The sequence below is a fragment of the Lepidochelys olivacea genome (genome assembly GCF_965140295.1).
Source record: "Lepidochelys olivacea isolate rLepOli2 genome assembly, chromosome: 1".
NCBI classification, from domain to species: domain Eukaryota; kingdom Metazoa; phylum Chordata; order Testudines; family Cheloniidae; genus Lepidochelys; species Lepidochelys olivacea.
This window is the reverse complement of record NC_140411.1, coordinates 110,823,570-110,846,398: the sequence shown is the minus strand read 5'-3', so window position 1 is coordinate 110,846,398 and position 22,829 is coordinate 110,823,570. Positions and strand designations below refer to the sequence as shown.

Below are 22,829 nucleotides of genomic sequence, written 5' to 3'. Positions count from 1 at the left end.
GCAATCTTAATTTTTCCATTCTCTGATTTAGTGTAAATTTAACTGTGCAATCTTAACCTAATTTTTGGTATTTAATAATTGTAATGAAGTTCCCTCATTTACTGTTTTAGAGGCTGCTATCCCTGAACCTCAGTGTAAACTAAACATATCTCACAGATCTTTATGGTAACAGAAAAAGTTCTATGTAATTAGGAGACAATACATGGTATTTATTAGAATTTTTACATATTTATATATTTTTACTTTGTGCCATCAGTATATTCAGTGACATTCAAGGCAGAAAGAGACACGTTTCCGACCCTTAAAATCTTATAATCTAAGGCAGGGGTGGGCAAACTTTTTGGCCGGAGGGCCACATCGGCTTTCCAAAATTGTATGGAGGGCCGGTTAGGGGAGGCTGTGTCTCCCCAAACAGCCAGGTGTGGTCCGGTCCCCACCTCCTATTCAAACCCCCTGCTTCTCGCCCCGACGGCCCCCCAGGACTCCTGCCCCATCCAACCCCCCCGTTCCCTGTCCCCGATGGCCCCCCCAGGCCCCATCCACCACCCCCTGCTCCCTGTCCCCTGACCACCCCCAGACCCTCCACCCCTGACTGCCCCCTGCCGCCCCATCCAATCTCCCATCTCATTCCTGACTGCCCCCCGGGACTCCTGCCCCATCCAACCCCCCTGTTCCCCGCCCCCTGACTGCCCCGACCCCTATCCACACCCCTGCCCCCTGACCACTCCCCCGCCCTCTATCCAACCCCCCCCCGCTCCCTTACCGCGCAGCACAGAGCACTAGTCGCGCTACAGCCATGTCACCCAGAGCACCGGGTCAGGCTGCGGCTCTGCAACAGTGCTGCCCGGCTACCCAGAGCGTTGCGCCGGTGGCGCAGTGCGCTGAGGCTGTAGGGGGGGGCGGGGGGGGGACAGCAGGGGAGGGGCCAGAGGCTAGCCTCCTGGGCCAGGAGCTCAGGGGCCGGGCAGGAGGGTCCCGTGGGCCAGATGTGGCCCGCGGGCCGTAGTTTGCCCACCTCTGATCTAAGGGGTTTCTGTTGTTCTGTAAGAGAGGTCAACAGTTTTGGAGTTGCACTGTTAAATTTAACTTCTTGCTTCTTTATGGTAGATTTTGAAAACAGTATTTTCGATGGCATACGTTGTGGTCTGCTATAGCAGGGTTTAATAAAAGAAAAAGCACTAAACATTTTAAATGGAGGCGTAGCAAGGTGGAGAGGCCTCCCACCGAGACTCACAGGTAGGAACCACTCCCCACCCTTTAGTGGGTGGAGCCAGGCTGGGCCTGCCCTTGTGCTGGAAGCAGAGGGGCAGAACGGGAAGTATAAGACATGGGGCCTCCAGCTCAGTTGGGCCAGAGCCAGGGACGGAGTTGGATGCCTCTGCCTTGCTGCTGGGCCCTGGGCCAGGGACTGAGCTGTGCCAACCCCTACCCCCGGAGGAGGACCCTGAGGGAGGGGAATTGCTGAGGCTGCCATCGGCCAAATACCTCGAGGAGCTGCTGGGACTGCCGGCTGCCGAGTTCCCCAAAGAGACTGAGGACCCAAGAGCAACGAAGCCCTATGAACAAGGAGGGATAGGAAGTAGCCCAGGGAAACCAGACATTATTCTGGCTGTGTTGTCAAAACCAGAGCCAGCATGTTCTGGCAGGATCCACGCTGACCCAATGGCAGGACTGCTCGCCACTGGTATGGCCCTGGGCTGGGACACGGGGGAATAGGGTGGGGCTGGGCCTCCTACCCCTGGTGCCAACCCCACACCTGGGGTGGCAGCCTCCCCACCTTAGGCTGGACAGCCTGTCTGTGTTTGCTGTCTGCCTCAGCCAGGGATCTGGGCTAAAGACTGCCAATTGCCCTGCCCCACGCCAAGGGGCCAGGGTCCTAGACTCTTTGATGACACTTACTGTGCTAATCCCCTGGCAATTGACTATCAGCCGTTAGGTGGTGTAGCAAGGTGGAATGGCCTCCTTCAGCGACTGACAGGGAGGACCCACTCTAAACCACTACAGGAGGCAATTACAAATCCAGAGTTCATATTTCCATTGACACATCTCATTCAAACAGACAAAACAACATGCTAAACGGGAGCTCATTCATCAGGACATGCTTCCCTTTGCTCTCTGCCTCTGGCAAACAGTCAGATTACCTTGAAACTAGCTGCATGCCTACAGTGTATTATTTGATTGTTCTATGGTATTTTTGATGACTTCTATAGGGATTCACAAAGTTGATTTTACAGACCAGAAAGGGACTGCAATATCTTTTATCTGGGTGATACCTTCCAGAAGCAGCATTTCTTCTTCTCCCCAGTAACACAACTATAATCTTCCCCCATTATAAACATTTTATCTGTAATTCTAAAGGCACCAGTTTTCTCCTCTGTTCTCTGAACAGTTTTGAAGCACGGAATAAATTTTTCCCCTACACATCGCCAAATCTTAAGAAATATATCTGTTCACTTTGCTATCAATTGCCAAGTCCTATTTACATGGAATCCCAGCCTGGCATGTGGGAAGATGGCAGAGGCACTAACTACTTAGCAGAAAATGTGAGAAAGTCCTTAGGCTGAACAAGATTATTAAAAATCCTGGACGCGTATTGTCTGAATACTTCACAGTGTACAGAGAATGCCAGCTGAGACTAGTCATCAGCAAGAAAAAAAAAATTACAGCATTTTATACATTTTATTTTCCTTCCTCTTCACCTCCCATACAGAGTACTCTGTCACTGTTTGCTTTCACTGTAACACGCAGCAAGCATTTCAGTTTGTTCTTTCACAAACACAAAACATTAGAAAACCTTAGTTAAGGAGGAAGTTGGGGACAGGTCACCTGTATCAAATGATTCAAAGGTTTACATTTTACATGACTGAGAATGAATAAGAGGCATGACTAGACCATAGAACATATTACTGAAAAACGAATATTGTTGAAAATGAAGGCCTCAGTCATGTCTGACTTTGCACAGGGAAGGTGGAGAGGTTGTAAAGAGCCTTTTTCCCTGGCTCATTGCCAAGGGCAAAAATTCTGGAGGGAAGTACAGGCAGTGCTCCCTGCTTGCTCCCCTATGGCTTCTAACTTCATGGAGAAGGGCAGGGTAGGATGGCTATGGTTCTCTGACTCATGCCCACAGCAGCCACCAAAGCTTCCTAGACTTCCAAGGCGAACACACACTCAGCCCCTTGAAAAGTTACTGGAACAAATACCACAGCATTTGCTTCTCAGGAATCCTTAGGAGGAGATCCAGTTGCAGGACAGCTCCCCACCTTTACTAGAATGCGGCTGTGGCTTAAATGCAACAGTCTAGCTCCAAACTTTCTTCCTCTGTAAGACACGGTGCCTGCAACTGTGCTATACATGAATGGGGCCCTAAACATAGCCAAACCACCTCAGCAGCTAAAGGTAGTCATGTTAGCTCAAATGCTTGTTTCTGACAAACAAGAGATGCTCATTTTGTAAACTATACAAAATTAAGGCCCTGATCCTGCAACAACTATGCACGTATTACCTATAGTCACATAAATCGTGACACTGACTTCATTAGAGTGAAGTTGAAAATAAATATAAAATGTTTTCAGAACTATTAAGTTAACATTTTCTGAATGCTTTCCATGCAAATTTATTGCTCTCAAAATGTAAGATCCAAGTTCTAATTCCAGTATGTGGAAATGCACACCACCTCTTACTGTATGGAAAAATTAGCATTTCACATGTGTGTGGAAAGGTATCAATTTTTTCAAGGCATGTCATGATTTATGCTTATGCATCTGAGATTAGACTCTAGCCCTGCACTTGGTCTTTCCAGAAGCTGGAAAGTTAGATCTCCAACACAACCCTTCAACAGTTAAGATACAGATGGCAGACAGTAGAAAGTTACAGAAACCAAAATCAGTCATGCCAGAACTTTCAAAATCAACAACATTTTCACACAGATGCTCTCAAAACTAAGATAATATGTACTACTGTTTCCTTTACATGTTGACAGTTTATGTGCATTGTTTAGGTTATAAAAATCTTCTCAAAGAATAGTTTTCCAGAGAGTGATACAATGGCCCTGGGTGTGCAGAATAGCTTTGGTTTGGTTAAACAGGCTACAATGCAATGAGCACTCACCAAAAAGGCTGTAGGGTATTTAAAGTAAGTGCACCTATCAGCTTTTTTTTAAAATTACATACTTCTTATTTTAATCACTTTTTCTGTAGGAGTTTTAATTGAATATAAAATAAACATACCTGTGTTCTGTGAGAACATTTACTGCTGACGGGTGGTTGGCACAGTATGCAAGGTATAAGTTTTTCATTTGTGGCATTAAATTTAGAAAGCATCCTCCAACCCTTTGCTGAGCTTCAGGCAACCTAAAGTAAGTGACATGAAGGAAGATTAAATTATAGTAACACTATCAAGACAAAACAAAAGACTTAAACAGCAAGAACATGTTACTCTTTGAGAAAGGTGACCTCAAATTACTCTACAACCATCAGTCTATCCCAGAATCAGTAACTACAAATATCTTCCTCTCCCAATGATTCTACCCTATAATCTCCATATATTGCCATGCAAAGCTATGTCACCATACTGTAGGCAGAATGTACAGTGACACTTATAATTAAGGCTACAATTTAATCATGGGTATTTTTAGTAAAAGTCATGGACAGGTCACAGGCAATAACCAAAAAGTTACGGGCTGGTGACCTGTCCATGACTTTTACTAAAAATACTCCTAATTAAATCTTAAGGTGTGTGTCTGTGTGGCTTCCAGGGATGCTGCTGATCCTGGGGGGAGGGGCACTCCAGGCCCCCAGCTGCTGGGGTAGTGGGGTGGCCCGGGGCCCCACCACCACTGCTGCTGCTCTGGGCAGTGGGTGGCCAGGGGCCCTGCCGCTGCTGCAATCCGTGACCTCCATGAAAGACTCGCAGCCTTACTCATCATTAAAGGTAGTCTTCGGCGGGATCTTCACATCAAAGTTGTACTGGTATGATAATGTCAGTCAGGGGTGTGATATTTTTGCCAATATAGTTATACTTGTTCAAGCCCTAGTATGGATGTAGCTATACCAGAATAAAGGTGCCTTACACTGGTATAGTTACCCCTCTCCCCCGAGTGGAATAGTTATACTGGTTTAAAGGACCTTTACACAGATATAACTGTGTTTACACTAACTTAACAACAAGTTGTAAAGTGGTACAACTTTCTATTGTAGACAAGGCCTTTGTCAGTTGTTCATAAACCTTTTCAATCATTTACTTTTTAGGGTGGAATTTCCCGTGTTTGGTTTCTGCATGAGGGTGAATTTGGCTGAAAAGTTTCAACAAAAACAATTTATCAACCCCAGCACTAATTCCAGCACCACTGCCTACCAGGACTGCTGTGATGGGAATCCAAGCCTTTGGCACTCTGGATCTCCAAGTTCTTGGAGCCTGGACAGAGCCCAACCACTGCCCCAGTCAGGCAGCTCCCTGCTCAGACTCCCTCCCAGGGAGGGCGGCGGAACACGCTGTGGGGACAGGCGCAGCGGGAGGAGAGCGCCCCCTACAGGTAACGTGCAGTGGAGAGAGCGCGGTGGCCTCGAGCTGGGTGCGCAGGGGTTGCCGAGGGAGGCGGGGGGCAGGGGATGGGACAGATGCATGACCGGTCATGTGACCTCCCCTTTAGATCGCTCCCCCATTCATCTATGGCAGGGCGCACTCAGGGGAGGGGGCAGGGCGGGAAGAGGCAGGGTGGGGCTTTGGGGGAAGGGGTGGAGTAAGGATAGGGCTGGGGATGGAGTGGGGGTGGAGCACACCACAGAGAATCAGAAAGTCGGCTCCTGTGCTTCGGACTCCCTGGTATTTAAACACACCCCTCTCCCAGAACTGCACCCCAAAGGTGGCAAGCTTCTGGTTTACAGCTGAACTCTCTCAGGTGTACCCAGCAGTTGGTGAAGCAGAAAGAACACACATTTTGTCCAGTTTAACATCTTTACTCTCTTTGTATCCCTACTCATGTAAAGCACAAGATAGTACAAAGCATACTCATAAAACGTCCCTCATGTGCTAGTTCACCCTTTCCTTGTGCAACCATCCGGGTCCAGGCAGACAGCCAGGGTCCTCTACCCCCTTGCCCACCCACCCTGCCCCTCCTTCACCTTAATCTGTTGCAAAATAGCTCTCTCCCCTAGTTCCCTCCTCTGAGTCCCTTAATACACTTCTGTTTCTTTCATTCTGCCTCCTGGAAACTTTCCATTGCTTCTAAATCCCCCTCTCTTCAGATAAGAGGAGGAAGTCTTTTCCCAGCTAGAGCCAACCCACTGTCCCAACCTGTTTTGCTTTGAACAGACCATCCTTGTGGGCTGATCCCTCACTATTGTCTCTGGCCAGGCAGAAGCAGGATACAACCTTGTTAATTCATGGCTGATCCACAAACATACAGGCTTTCCATGACAGTAATTTCATGATGCAATTTCATGAAGTCATGCACCATTTAGAAGTGGTACAGACAGTACCCCAAACAGTCACAATGGCATTGGAGAATAACTGAGAGGCCTGTCTGCCCTCCTCAGCTGGTTTTTGGGGGAAAGGAGTGCATCTCTCAGCCATCTGAAGAAATAACAGCTGTTCTTGTGGATTTCCTTGTAGCATTTTTTCTGTCTGGACCCAAGGTCCCTTTAATACTTCTAATCTGGAGTTAACTGAACATATCTGATCACAGGCACCGACTTTCATTTTTCTGGGTGGGTGCCTCAGCCCCACTCTACCCCTTCCCCTAAGGCCCCACCCTAGCTCCGCCTCTTCCTGCCCCCTCTCCCCAGCGCCTCCAACCTGCCACTGAACAGCTGATCAGCGAGTGGCTGGTGGGTGCTGAGCACCCTTTTTTTTTCTTTTCTGTGAGCGCTCCAGCCCCGGAGCATTCACGGAGTCAGCGCCTATGCTTCTGATCTAACCTCAGAGTGCTCAACAAAAATCTCGAAGCACCTAATACCAAGATGACTCAACAGCACAGTTCTACATCCTCGTGGGAGTACAAGCATATGCCACCCTGTTAGCATCCTATGTGGATTTGTGGTAATGTAAAAGCACTCCATTTAAGGTATGACAGTTAAATAGAAAATATAAAAACGATTATATATATACTTGGTGGGGTGGGAGGAAGGATGCAAATAGGTAACAGAATGTTTGGAACATTATGAGGGGAATATGTTCAGAAGTAGTAGCCTTAGGGATTGTCTACACTGCCCCACAACTTGGACTAAGGGGGTGTGAATACCACAGCACAGCTCTGTAACTCTCCCAAGTGGACACTGCAAGTAAAAACTAAAAGGTTCCTTGTTCACGTTAACATAGTTCTGACTGAAGATGATTTTCTTAGTAAGAGGGTCATACAATTAATATCAGTAAAATCAACATTCCTACCCCAGTAAAAGGACATATAGTGAAGCAAAAATAATAACTACAGCATAATTTTTTTCACGTTATTTCAAAGCCACACAGGCTTGGTCTTTACCAGGAAAATGACATGCCACTAATAATGTTTGTTGGCAACAGGCCACCCCCTCACCCCCTGAATTGCTGCTGAAAAAGGATTTCTTGGTCTCTCTCAATATTGTTTTCTGTTTACCTGACACATTTTTGATAATTTTTCCACACAGAGACATCAAATTACCTGTACCTTCCCCTCAGACATTCTGTACTTTTACCAAAAGACCATGAAATTATTCTCTACTGTACATTTTTAGAGGCATTGTAATATTAGTCTATACATTCCCCACCGACATCAGCTAATTAACATACAACACACAATGTGAGACAGTTGGTAACCCATTTCCTTTGACTTTTCTAGATCATGCATCAGTCATTAATATTTTTCTATTATTTTGCAGGAGCAATGAATACATTAACTATTATAACGAGCATGTCATTTTTATCTCCTTTAGCTGTTGAAGAACAAAGGTTAATATCTGTCACCACATCGCATGAAGCTATTAGCATGTTCAAATCCAATAAAGATGATAGTTATTTTATATAATTTATTCTCAAGTTGACATTCCATTAGTATTCTCATATGTTTTTAATTACAATACCAAAGCAATTACAGGAATTAAAAATACTCAACAGATGTATGTATATAACATACACACAAATGATTTAGAAATGACAATTTTTCTCTGCTAGCCAAGTTATAGTTAAGGGTCTGTCAATAGATCTATTATAAATGACAGTGTTATGGTTTTGGGGTTTTTTTTTTTTTTTTTAGCTCTATGAAGTTTCAAGATAATATAATTTTTGAAGTATCAAGTCTCAGACCAACAGCTACTTTATTTTCAGAGAAATTTTGAATTAAAGTACAGTAGTGTGACAGTTTGAGTTATGAGAGGACCAAAAATGTATATTTACTCTCTATATGAAATTATAAGGTCTAATACACAACCTGCATTGTTGCACATTTACTATACCAGCTGACCTATGACTACATAGGAGTGTATCTGTAGATTACAGTTACTCATTATGAGATATATGAGGACTAGCCTCAATGATATTACTTAGGGTTAAAATGGAACACTATTCCCTGATTTTTCGAAAATAGTGACTAAAAGTGGGATATGCAGTAGCTCAGTCACAATCTTTTCATGAGTCTGGACGGCCAGGACCATGAGCTGTATCTAAGACTAGACTGGCACCCAGAATAGACAGTAATATTAGTATTATATGCCACTAAATCCTATATTGAAGGACCTATGTATTTTGCAGAATACTGGACCTAAATTCTGCTGCAAGGACTCTGGATACCGCAATACTCCGGTGAAGATCTTAGAAATGTGGTAGCTTCAGACACATTTTTTTTAAATTTAGTTTTTTATAGAATTAAATATAACAATAAATACAACTAGTACTGCAGACCCATTGTTATTTAATTTATGCTGTCCCCACACTTCCAGTTTTCAAAACATCACATGTACAAGATGTCAGAGGAAAGCTGGAGGTTGTGGCAATTGAGTAAGGCTGTTGGCACTCGAGGATGCAGTTTGGGATAGTGGAATAAACACATTAACTCAGAGGTCCCCAAACTTTGGGCCGCACCGCCCTAGGGGGCGCAGAGGAACATCTGGCAGGGCGTGGCAGGGTCTAGGCCAGCTCCCATGGGACCTGCTCTGCCCCTAGTTCTGCTCTGGTCCTGCCAGTAGCTGTGACCCCAGCTCCTGGCCCTGTTCCCAGCGGCTCCATTCCTGGCCTGGGACCAAGGCTGGGGACGGGGCCAGGAGCGAAACCCCACCTGGCCACAGGTCCGGCTGCCAGCCCCCACCACAGCCCGGCTGTGGCTCTGCTCCCGCCACTGCACTCAGCCTCAGATCCACCCACAGCTGCGGCCCCAGGCTCGGCCCCCTTACCCCTGTCCAGAACCCCCTCCCCGCGCAGGTAAGGGGCGGAGCGACCCTCAAAAGTTTGGGGACCACTGTATTAACTGGATGTTGATGTTTATATTGTCACGTTTAGGTTTCACAATTAATAACTCATTGTGAGGAATGGAAGGAGGCATTTCACACTTCTCCAAGCTATCGTTTTAGGCTGCCTACAAACTCAGGAAGAACTGTATTGGTTTACAATTCAATTCACATTTTCAAGGTTTTCTTTGTGACTATGAGAAGGTTTCAGTTAAAGCCATCCTTCTTCAACCATTGCCCTTACTGGCCCTTCTACTCCTCTCTCTCACTCACACTTTTACACACACACACACACACACACACACACACACACACACACTCTTAAGTGGTATATCATAGACAATTTGTGGACCTCACTCAACTCCACCCAATAATCATATTCCCGCTTCCCTTAGATACTATTCAATGAAACCAAAATGAGACAACAGGCTGGGCAAAATCTGTAGAGACAGCATTGTTTAACTTAATTTAAATCTAGCACTAGGAAGAATCCTGAAGTGTAGGTTAGTTAGGATCTTTTCAAACACTGCACTTTTACTGTCACTTACCTGATGAAGAGAGAAGTACTGTAACCCTAAAAGAATTTATCTGATGGCAGCAACTGCCCAGGCAGCCAGACGAGAAATGTCTGTGGGGCACCACATTGTCTATGCTGTAATATAAGTGTCCGGAGGCAAGTTTAAGGAGGACAAACCCTCTATAGAACACAAGAGAAACTTCCAGAATGCTGCAAACGAAAAAATCAAACTACCCCGCAAAGATTAGATTCCAAAACACTGGAGATTTTGCCAGGCCAAAAAATCCTACAACAAACCACAACTTTATCAAGCTGCTAAGGCGTGTGTGTTCTGTAATAATCTAATTTACACCAGTAGCAGGATTAAACAAGTTAGATAGCAAGATGCCTGAAAAGACACTTAACAATGCACTGGAAAATCTCTGTTGTTGAGATACGAACCAATGAACCTTTTGCAAGCAACTCAAAGGACAGAAAAAAAATGAACCTACTTGAAAAGAGGAAATGATATTCAATTTATTTCCATTCTCATGCATGTCAATATGTCACGTTATTTAGGCTGGCAATACTAACATAAAAACTATTTAAAATTACTGGCAGAGTGTCTGCATTTGGTCATTTGTGTACATCACATCTTTTCACTGTACACTGCAACATGAAGTGCCTGAACGATGAAACCTTAAGATCCCTGTCAAAAAATAAAATGGTAAACCTATTTTGAGCCTAGAAGCTGCTGTAGTTTATAGAGCAGGTTTGCCAGCCAAAACAACATGGCAAGTTGACAAAAATCAAGACATCATGGCAGGCATTCTTCTACACTACAGGAGTTATGATGGATTGGATTGAAACAGCAGGAAGTCAGCAACTCAAGTCAGTACACAAGGATGAAAATTAAATTGAAAATACAAGTTGGTATTGCCAATGTGTTGATGAGGAGAATATAATACAGAACATTTGCAATCTTCTGTAGTCCTGGGGCATTGTTTCCTCTGCCCACCTACCAGCATCTGTTATGTTCTCAATATATTACACAGTAGCATTATTTTAAGTAGCAAGAACAGGAAATAAAGGACATTACAGGAAGGTGATCTGCTACAGTTTAAATCAGGTAGCAAAGTCTAAATAATTGTCTTTGTGTAATTTTAAATGCTGAAAATCATCACACTAATCTATATGTCAGAGGTACACAAACTGGCATTATTATATGGTAAAGGAGAAGAATAGACAGGCCTGTAACCAGAGCTGATCCAGAGAATAGAAGGGTGTGCTGTCTTCCAGGTGCTAAGATACAGGATGTAGACCTGAGGTTCAAAAGGATCCTAAAGGGAGCAGGAAAGAATCCCCTAATTATCCTTCATGTGGGAACAAATGACACGGATAGTCTCCCTTAATACTTTCCAGTGAGAATCTATGCTAGGCTGGGGAAGATGCTTAAGGAAATCGAGGCTCAGGTGATCTTTAGTGGGATTCTGTCTGTTCCTAGAGAAGGGCAACAAAGGTGTGACAAGATTCTGACTATCAACAGATGGCTTAGGCAGTGGTGCTATAAGGAGGACTTTGGGACGTATGGCCACTGGGAGGCATTCATGGACAGAGGACAGTTCTCTCAGGATGGACTTCATCTGAGTAGGGAAGGAAATAGACTTCTAGGATGGAGGCCGGCACAACTGATTAAGAGAGCTTTAAACTAGGAATTTGGGGGAGATGGTTGGGAGATGTCCAGGTAATCTCCACAACGGATTTTAGCATTGAGAGGGAAGAAAACAAAGTAAGAAAGGTTACAGCCATGGGTAGGAGAATGTATATAAGGAGGAAGGGCAGTGTGGATACCAGTCTAATAGGTTATACTGGCTGTAGAATGACCATGCCTAATAGGGTACAGAATGTGAGCGAGGCCAAACAGCAAAAATTAAGATGTTTGTACACCAGTGCGAGGAGCCTAGGTAACAAAATGGAGGAACGAGAGCTACCGGTGCAGGAAGTGAAACCAGATATTATAGGGATAACAGAAACATGGTGGAATAGTAGTCATGACTGGACTACAGGTACTGAAGGGTATGTGCTGTTTAGGAAAGACCGAAATAAAGGTAAAAGGTGGTGGAGTAGCATTGTACATCAATGATGAGGTAGAATGTAAAGAAATAAGAAGCGATGGAATGGATAAGACAGAGTCCGTCTGGGCAAAAATTACATTGGGGAAGAAAACTACTAAAGCCTCCCTTGGGATAGTGCTTGGGGTGTGCTATAGACCGCCGCGATCTAATTTGGAAATGGATAGAGCCCTTTTTAATAAAGTAAATACTAATGGAAACTGCGTGATCATGGGAGACTAACTTCCCAGATACAGAATGGAGGACGAGTGCTAATAATAATAATAGGGCTCAGATTTTCCTAGATGCAATAGCTGATGGATTCCTACATCAAGTAGTTGCTGAACAAACTAGAGGGGATGCCATTTTAGATTTGGTTTTAATGAATAGTGAGGACCTCATAGAAGAAATGGTTGTAGGGGATAATCTTGGTTCAAGTGATCATGAGCTAATTCAGTTCAAACTGAACGGAAGGATTAACAAAAATAAATCTGCAACTAGGGTTTTTGATTTCAAAAGGGCTGACTTTCAAAAATTAAGGAAATTAGTTAGGAAAGTGGATTGGACTGAAGAATTTATGGATCTAAAGGTAGAGGAAGCCTGGGATTACTTTAAATCAAAGCTGCAGAAGCTGTCAGAAGCCTGCATCCCAAGGAAGGGGAAAAAATTCATAGGCAGGAGTTGTAGACCAAGCTGGATGAGCAAGCATCCTAGAAAGGTGATTAAGAAAAAGCAGAAAGCATACAGGGAGTGGAAGATGGGAGGGATCAGCAAGGAAAGCTACCTTATTAAGGTCAGAACATGAAGGGATAAAATGAGAAAGGCCAAAAGCCATGTGGAGTTGGACCTTGCAAAGGGAATTAAAACCAATAGTAAAAGGTTCTATAGCCATATAAATAAGAAAACAAAGAAAGAAGAAGTGGGACCGCTAAGCACTGAGGATGGAGTGGAAGTTAAGGATATTCTAGGCATGGCCCAATATCTAAACAAATACTTTGCCTCAGTCTTTAATAAGGCTAAAGAGGATCTTAGGGATAATGGTAGCATGACAAATGGGAATGAGGATATGGAGGTAGATATTACCATATCTGAGGTAGAAGCGAAACTCAAACAGCTTAATGGGACTAAATCGGGGAGCCCAGATAATCTTCATCCAAGAATATTAAAGGAATTGGCACCTGAAATTGCAAACCCATTAGCAAGAATTTTTTTATCAATCTGTAAACTCTGGAGTTGTACCGTATGAATGAAGAATTGCTAACATAGTTCCTATTTTTAAGAAAGGGAAAAAAAGTGATCCGGGTAACTACAGGCCTGTTAGTTTGACATCTGTAGTATGCATGGTCTTGGAAAAAATTTTGAAGGAGAAAGTAGTTAAGGACATTGAGGTTAATGCTAATTGGGACAAAATACAACATGGTTTTACAAAAGGTAGATCATGTCAAACCAACCTGATCTCCTTCTTTGAGGAAGTAACAGATTTTTTAGACAAAGGAAATGCAGTGGATCTAATTTACCTAGATTTCAGTAAGGCGTTTGATACCATGCCACGTCGGGAATTATTAGTTAAATTGGAAAAGATGGGGATCAATATGAACACTGAAAGGTGGATAAGGAATTGGTTAAAGGGGAGACGACAACAGGTCCTACTGAAAGGTGAATTGTCAGGCTGGAGGGAGGTTACCAGTGGAGTTCCTCAAGGATCAGTTTTGGGACCAATCTTATTTAATCTTTTTATTACTGACCTCAGCACAAAAAGCGGGAGTATGCTAATAAAGTTTGCAGATGATACAAGGCTGGGAGGTATTGCCAATTTAGAGAAGGACCGGGATATCATACAGGAGGATTTGGATGACCTTGTAAACTGGAGTAATAGTAATAGGATGAAATTTAATAGTGAGAAGTGTAAGGTCATGCATTTAGGGATTAATAACAAGAATTTTAGTTATAAGCTGGGGACGCATCAATTAGAAGTAACGGAGGAGGAGAAGGACCTTGGAGTATTGATCATAGGATGACTATGAGTCGCCAACGTGATATGGCTGTGAAAAAAGCTAATGCGGTCTTGGGATGCATCAGAAGAGGTATTTCCAATAGGGATAAAGAGGTTTTAGTACCGTTATACAAGGCACTGGTGAGACCTCACCTGGAATACTGTGTGCAGTTCTGGTCTCCCATGTTTAAGAAGGATGAATTCAAACTGGAACAGGTACAGAGAAGGGCTACTAGGACGATACGAGGAATGGAAAACTTGTCTTATGAAAGGAGATTCAAGGAGCTTGGCTTGTTTAGCCTCACTAAAAGAAGGCTGAGGGGAGATATGATTCCTCTCCTTAAATGTATCAGAGGGATAAATACCAGAGAGGGAGAGGAATTATTTAAGCTCAGTACCAATGTGGACACAAGAACAAATGGATATAAACTGGCCACCAGGAAGTTTAGACCTGAAATTAGACGAAGCTTTCTAACCATCAGAGCAGTGAAGTTTAGGAATAGCCTTCCAAGGGAAGCAGTGGGGGCAAAAGATCTATCTGGCTTTAAGATTAAACTCGATAAGTTTATGGAGGAGATTGTATTGTGGGATAACATGATTTTGGTAATTAATTGATCTTTAAATATTCATGGTAAATAGGCCTAATGGCCTGTGATGGGATGTTAGATGGGGTGGGATCTGAGTTATCCAGGAAAGAATTTTCTGTAGTATCTGGCTAGTGAATCTTGCCCATATGCTCAGGGTTTAGCCGATTGCCATATATGGGAATCGGGAAGGAATTTTCCTCCAAGGCAGATTGGAAGAGGCCCTGGAGGTTTTTCGCCTTCCTCTGTAGCATGGGGCACGGGTCACTTGCTGGAGTATTCTCTGCTCCTTGAAGTCTTTAAACCACGATTTGAGGACTTCAATAGCTCAGACATAGGTGAGGTTTTTCGCAGGAGTGGGTGGGTGAGATTCTGTGGCCTGCGTTGTGCAGGAGGTCAGACTAGATGATCATAATGGTCCCTTTTGACCTTAGTATCTATGAATCTATGAGATAGGTGTTCTGCTCTCTTATATATATATGTAGAATATCTTAACCATCAAAATGCATGAAGAATTACAATATGTACATGCGGAACATTTCACTTAAGTGACCTCCAAAATTCAGCAACCGTTATATTGGCACCCACAGAACTCAGTAACAGAAGTGAAGCAATGAAGTAAAGAGGCATTTAAGAAGGCACGATATAGTTTCTCTCAGGGTTTTATAAATTTACCTAACCCATTCGAGCCACGGACTAAGGCTACATGGCCGGGTGAAATGCCTGTCTCCCAAAGCACGAGTGGGGGGAGCACTGCTACAAGAATTCCCCTGTCACCCTACATGTAGTCCCAAACTCTTCCTTACCCTCTCTCCTTGGTACAAGTTCTCCAGATTTGGATGTGGAGCCAGATGCGGGGAATAGGATAAGGAATTATAGAGAGGGCCATTGCTAAAAGAAACGAGGTTCTTAATTCCTTAAGTGTGCTTAGGTTTTTGTCACCATAAAACTTTCATTCAGAAAGTATTAGCTCATATTCTGTACCATGTAGTACAAGGGCATAAGCAGTAAACATCACATTAACATGTCAACCTAATCCTGCTGGGGGAGGCCTTGATAACCCGATCCGCCCCCCATGGCTGCAGGTTTGGCAGCACTAGGTCTTTTCTGCTCATGGCACAGCCCATATGTAGAGTATGCTACCGAGACCGATGATCCTTCTAATTCCCTCTGTGCCCCTCCCCCTCGATGTGTGAAACAAATGACTAGCAGAGTTCAAGATTTAAACCTATGAACATAATCTTTCCCACACATAGTCCATCTCCTGATTCACACATGCTCTTTTTCTTTTTTTACATTATTTCCCTGCCATTTTCCTCACCTTACACGTTCTCTCCAATCCCAACAATCTTTCTCTCACTCTCTCCAGTGGACGGGGAGAGTTCCCTTCTCTCACAATATAAGGCCTCTTTCTCTACCAGTAGTACCATCTGCTCAGCTTTGCCTCATCATACATGCAGTGACATAATGCAACATCCCCACTCCCAACCTGCTGCTGCTGCCACTGCTTCTTAAGCAAAGAGCTGAGTGGGTTTTTCAAGCCTAGATTGCTGTAAGAAGATGAACCAACCCTTGAGATGACAGCACTGAAAAATGAAAGTTTCATTTTCCAGAAACAACAGTGTCCCCAGAATATGCAGAAGAAAGAATTTCCCAACTTTAATTCTGCAGCCTGTTTGTGTAGTACTTACTTGGTGCATTCTTCTAATGACTGTACAAGCATTTGCTGGTAGGAACTGATTTCTTCCAGGTTTCCCATTAAATATGAAGTATTTGCAGAGTTTAATCTGAAGCCAAGAAAAATAAAGCTTAGTAAGCAGCTGCAAGCTCAAAAAAAACCCCAACCTACATATAAAACTTTACTTCTATTTCTACTTTAATCAAAGTCATAGATTTGACAACAAAAATATGTATTTACTATTGTCATTTATTTGCATTACCATAGCACCTAGGAGCCCTAGTCATGGTGCAGGACCCTACTGTGCTAGGCACTGGACAAAGAGGACAAAAAAACAGACCCTGCACCAATGATCTTACAATCAAAGCCTAAGAGATTATAGGCAAACATTTCAATGCCAAGTGACTACTTAACTGTAAAGCTTGTAAAACTGAAGTTTTGATCATATGAAAAACAAAATCTAAGCCCTAGGTAAATTAAAAGAAAACAAAACACACATACTTTTCACTGACTTGTAACGGTCGCAAGTAGTTTGAAAGCATTGTCTGTAGTTCCTTAGCATATTCATTTTCTGTTTCTAAAATATTTTGTAGCACCTATAATAAATATATGACAATTAGTGACTATTTTGTTATTTTCAAAGAGACATTACAAAATATTTTTTAAAAATTGAAATATTCTTTTTAGCATTTATTGTAACAAGCATACTGTAAGACCATAAAACTTACCCAAAGAGCTAATAATCAGATACTGAATTAGATTCATACACTGACAATAAGTTGTTAAATATTACGTTTTGCAGCTATTAAACTTTTCCTTCAGATGTCTATGTACCACAAAAGGAGTAAGCCCAAAGGAAGGTTTCATTAAACTTAGCAACAATGTTTCCTGTAGAATTTAAATACCTACACACTGAGCTTTTTCAAAAGTAGGAGAATATTATTGCTTCTATACACTTTAAAACGGTTGAGGGGTTTTCAGAAAATGACAAAAAGTACCAGAAGTTAGCACTAGTCTTTTGAATCCCTTGTTACCATCTATTCTTCTATTGGGATTATTTCCTCAATCTTAATGATTAAAACCAAGGCAGTCACCAAATCTTGACTGCCAAATTTGTTACTGAGTTTACCTGGAAGTGCAATTCTGTGTCTAGGAGGACTGTGGGTAAATTTTAAATACACAATGTGATTATTTTAAGATAATTCTGTTTAAAAACACATTACAGAATGTTGACTGAATGTGAATGTAACAGCAGTAAACTACTGCAGAAAAATTACCACAGTTTCGGACATAAAACAAAGACAAACAATATGGCACAAGACTTTTTTACATCACATCACCACATGTACATCAACAGCAGTAATTTGGAATAACTTGAAATGTATACAGGAGATCATTCTTTATTAGGCAACCTCCTCTAAAGAGACTGCCCCAAAAGATCCTAAAATGTATTCTGCTCGGTTCTAAGAACATAAGAACGACCATACTGGGTAAGATCAATGATTAACACTAAGTTTTAGTCATGGGTATGTTTAGTAAAAGTCATGGACAGGTCACAGGCAACAAAAAAAAATTCATGGCCTGTGACCTGTCCATGACTTTTACTATATACCCCATACTAAAACTTGGGTGGGGGGCCGCGGGTGTTCTGGGAGGGCATTCAGAGGTGCTGCGGATGCTGGGAGAGGTGGCCCAGGACCCCACTGGTGCTGGGGAGGCTTGGTGGGGCTTGCAAGCTCCCTACCCGGCTCCGCCATGTGTCCCTGCAGCTCCTAGGCAGCGGAGGGGCCAGGGAGTTTTGCACGCTGCTCCTGCCACAAGCATCGGCCACTGCAGCCAATGGGAGCTGCAGAGGAGGGGGCATGTGAGCATGGGCAGCACACGCAGCTCCCTGTCCCCTCCGCCTAGGAGCTGCAGGGCCATGCCAGTGGGAGACGGGGAGCCCCCCCACCCTGAGAAAAGCACCCCCCCTCTGCCCCTAGCCCCCTCCCACACACCCAAACTGCTGCTGCTGGCCCTGGGGCTGCTCGGCTTGGGCAGCCCCTGAGCCAGCACCCGCCACTGTAGAAGTCACAGAGGTCACGAAATGTCACAGAATCTGTGACCTCCATGACAGACTCGCAGCCTTACCAATGATCCATCTAGCCCAGTTCTGGTCTTCCAACAGTGGCCAGTGCAAGATGCTTCAGAGGGAGTGAACAGAACACGGAAATTTATCAAGGAATCCACCCCACCATCCAGTCCCAGTTTCTAGCAGTCAGGGGTTTAGGGACACCCAGAGCATGGCGTTGTTTCCTTGACCTGATGCATTTATAGTAGAAGTCCCTCCTTTGTTAAGCAACCACAGTTCTGTAGCCCCTTCAGACAGGTTTCATTGTCTCCAAAATGTCAACAGATATGCACAGTACAGATTTTACTTACTGGTGATTCAGCAACAGAATGGCCTTTAGTGTCTGAATTAAATATACTTCCCTAAACTTGTTAGAATATTTTATATGTAAAGAAACAGACCATTTTTAAGCTTTTCTGCCTTACAGAATCACAATTAGATTTGTTCTTGCTTTAAACCAATGTAACATGGGTATGTTCTGGATAGTTCTGTGACTTTTAATGCATTGCATGTAAGTTGCCACATTACCTTCTCTCTCTTGTGTTATATTTGTCTATATTAACATCTAATTTCATCATTTATAACAAGGACTGCACTAAATGCATTATTCACCGTTGTAGTCTATACTCTGTTTTAAGACATAAAAAGCCATTCATGTCTAAATGCAAACCTGATGAAACAAATGACATCTGAACTATTTAAAATGAAGAATTCACTGTTTCCTTCCTTGGTGTCGTTGAATTCTGCTTTATTCTCTGAATGGTTCTATTCATCTGAAGGAAAAGAGACCACTTTCGAGTTCATTCTCTTGTTGGAACTCTGAATCCTGACCCAAAGATTAAAATGTCTCCATTCTTCAAGACACCGTGTCAGAGGAATGCCACAGAGAAAGCATTAGCTATTAATTGCGCAGCTAGAACATACAGTACAACATTAGCACACAAACTGTAAGGGGAATAAACGTATTAGTTTTAACGTATTTGGAAAGGGACTAAACAAAGATAAAAACAATAGCTGATCATTACAGAATCACAAACAAGAGTGAACAAGGTTTCATGCAAAAATATAACAAAAAGAGCGCTAAAATAAAATGCATAACACATAGAGCCATTTGCCCTCTCAGGGCTAACTCCAAAATTAATTTTCCCAACACGGCTTTCCCATAAAACAATATGTACACACACAAAACTTTCCAAAGCTGAGAAGAAGGAAGCAGATGAACCAACATCAAGAACATGACATCCTGAACATGACAAAGTGCTCCAGTACCAAAGTGAAAGAAATTTGCTGGAGACTTGAAAAAAGCCTCAGTACCATGGCAGTCTCTATGATACAGCAAATATTCTGAATGTACGTTCTGTTTCACAACGTAATAACTGCCTGAAAATCTGGTGACTAAATAATATTAACCTGTACAGAGATCGCTTGATTTTTTTGAAAAAAAAATCATTTAAAAAGGTAGCAAATATTTCAACATTTTTAAGAATCAATATGCAGCAGTACCCCCAGGAAATTAAAATGCATTGAACAGTCAATATCACTGTGCTGTAAAGCCCTACTCAAAAAGGTAAGTTACCAGATTCACCTACTTCATTTTAAATCATTCCAAAACTCTACTGGTGCGATGCAATGCTATTAGACATGCACATATTATTAAAAGTCATTTAAAATACATTAAACTTCTCCTTTAGTTGACTTTCCTGTCTGCATAAAGAGTGATGACTGTCATTGTATACAGCATTCTTGTTTCTACTTTGAGAAGCATTTTTTTTAAACCTGGTTCACAGAGATCTAAATGCCATTTTTCTGTGTCACCCTGCCCCCAGCAACTTTCAGTATTACTTACCTACCTCACAAGGAAGTTGTGAGGATTAAATGTCTGTACAGCACTTTGAAGATATAAAGTTCTATAAAGTGCTCAGTATTACAAGTATAGAGTATTACAGTGCCTCTCCAGAGCACTTCTGAATTCCTAATCTCACCACCATGCCTGTATTCTCTAATAATCACCTTTCTTGCCTTTCCTGCTTTCTGCATGTTCTGGCTGCTGCAAGACCCCATGAGACCTCAAAGACCTTGTTCTCAAAGCTCCATCACAACATTTGCACAGATAAGTCTGGGTACCAAAGGAACGGGTCGTTTTCATTGAAAGGGCAGCTTTTACAATACGCAACACTAATGAATGGCATAGAAAGCTGAGCTCATCCAGTGCAAGCTTTCCCTTAGTCACAAGGCATGGAAAAATCAAGCGTGGTTAACAGTTCTGTCACACAAACCCAGTAACCTCCCTAAGGCAAAAACTATCACCCAAAAATGGATTTAAATGACCTACATAGAACTGAGCAACTTTCAAACCACATGAAAAGAAAATCAGATTTTGTTACAACATTAGGGACATGCGGCACATTACCATTTTGTCACACCACTACCATCACTCATCTAAAGCATCACCTCATAATAACAAATAAAAATCATTGTGTACTTTGCTTTTATCACTGGAACTCAATAAGCCACATCCTCAAACATGAACTCCTAAGCAGGGCATGCAAATGTTACACATGCACAAATTCTACATCGACAAGCAAACAAAGGGTACTTGGAGATTTGTAATGAACTATTTTGCACACGCAAATGCCAGCTGATGCAGCTTGGGAAGTTTGGCGTTATAGAAGGGCTCTCATTTTAAAGCATATAGGAACAAATAATGGAAAATTAGAGTCAGAAAGTGAACTATTGCTTTACCTCGTTTTCCACCCCTAGAACAGTCACTAGAAATCCTCGACTTGAATTTGTGCTATCTGCATATAGTAGACCATTATCTTATAGACTTACATAATAGAGAAATAAAACTTGACACATTAAGCTTTATTATTCTATAATGGTCAACTAGCAAAAGGTGAAAGTACAAATAATTTTTTTAAAGCCTGTCCTACAGGGATGTCATGTGATAACATGCCCACTTTGCAGCATCTAGTTACTTATTTATCCTTCATTTAAAGTAATGTATTTCATTGTTAATTCTACATCTGGTTCAGATTATGTAGTTCTTAAGTATCCTTATATGTCAAGATGGATGGGCTTTGCATCAAAATAATTCACTGCAATTTATTATTTATATATTCCCCTGCCAAGCACATATCTTGTCCTGCATACTCAATTACATAGTGTAATATGTACTAAATCAAACTTACTTTGAGATCAGAATGTATGAAAACAGTTTATTAATTGCAGATGGTGCTCTATAAATTGATAAAATAAAATAACATGATCAGGGAGGAGTAGGTAGCATATTTGTGGAAAGAGCCCTGAGGTCATCAGATTATGAGATTTTCCACTGCCCTGTCCCATCCTGGAAGGGGAGTTGGCAAAATTTCCCCCACCATATTCAGAGTTTCCTCTGAACTGCACTTTGACTCCTTCCTCCTTCCATGAGGGCTGTCTAGTATCACAACTCTTTCTCCAAAAACCTACTGTGAGGCTTGAACATAAGAACGGCCATACGGGGTCGGACCAAAGGTCCATCTAGCCCAGTATCCTGTCTACCAACAGTGGCCAATGCCAGGTGCCCCAGAGGGAGTGAACCTAACAGGGAAACGTCAAGTGATCCATCCCCTGTCGCCCATTCCCAGCTTCTGGCAGAGGCTAGGGACACCATCCCTGCCCATCCGGGCTAATGGCCATTTATGGACCTATCCTCCATGAATTTATCTAGTTCTTTTTTTAACCCTGTTATAGTCTTGGCCTTCGCAACATCCTCTGATAAGGAATTCCACAAGTTGACTGTGCGTTGTATGGAAAAAAATACTTCCTTTTGTTCGTTTTAAATCTGCTCCCTATTAATTTCATTTGGTGATCCCCTAGTTCTTGTGTTATGAGAAGGACTAAATAACACCTCCTTATTTACTTTCTCCACACCAGTCATGATTTTATAGACCTCTACTATATCCCCGTGGAGATTCCTGCCATGCATCAATATGTTACAAGAACAACATGACTAGAACCCAACAAGCACCACCACATCCAAGCGTGCCAGTTTCCAAACACCCATACAAGAGCTAAGATTTTGGGGCAATCTTGTTCAAGACCAGAGGTTGGAACCGTGGCTATGGGTCTATTGGCATTGTTACACTCTGTCCCTAGGTTAAACAACGATTCCCAACCTTAACTCCCCTGTAGTTTGCCCAAGAAAGAGTCCATTTACTTCAGTTTTCTGTAGAGGGGAGAATTTTACCCCTAATACAGATTGACAAATTTAAAAAGTATTTATTTATTGATTTATGAATCAAGTTTCATACCTAGGATAAAATTTTCTGAAAGCTTCAACCAGGTCAAATTTTGATTTGTGTTCATATTTGAAAACCTCATACTAATTAAAACACAAGTAATAAATGTAAAACGCTGATCAAAACAACAGGATCGGTCCTGCTTTGAGCAGGTGGTTGGACTA

General features: G+C 42.5%; 1 protein-coding gene across 5 annotated transcripts in view; it reads right to left on the bottom strand.

Moving 5' to 3' along the window:
- ARHGEF7 (Rho guanine nucleotide exchange factor 7) overlaps positions 1-22,829 on the bottom strand; it is a 202,299-nt gene that overhangs the window by 59,861 nt on the left and 119,609 nt on the right. For all 5 annotated transcript variants that reach the window (XM_084638282.1, XM_084638279.1, XM_084638278.1 and 2 more), the window contains 3 exons: positions 16,774-16,868; positions 16,286-16,381; positions 4,227-4,349 (listed from right to left, as the gene is read on the bottom strand). In XM_084638282.1, coding sequence (XP_084494408.1) covers positions 4,227-4,349; positions 16,286-16,381; positions 16,774-16,868 — 314 coding nt within the window. The remainder of the gene's footprint in view (positions 1-4,226; positions 4,350-16,285; positions 16,382-16,773; positions 16,869-22,829) is intronic.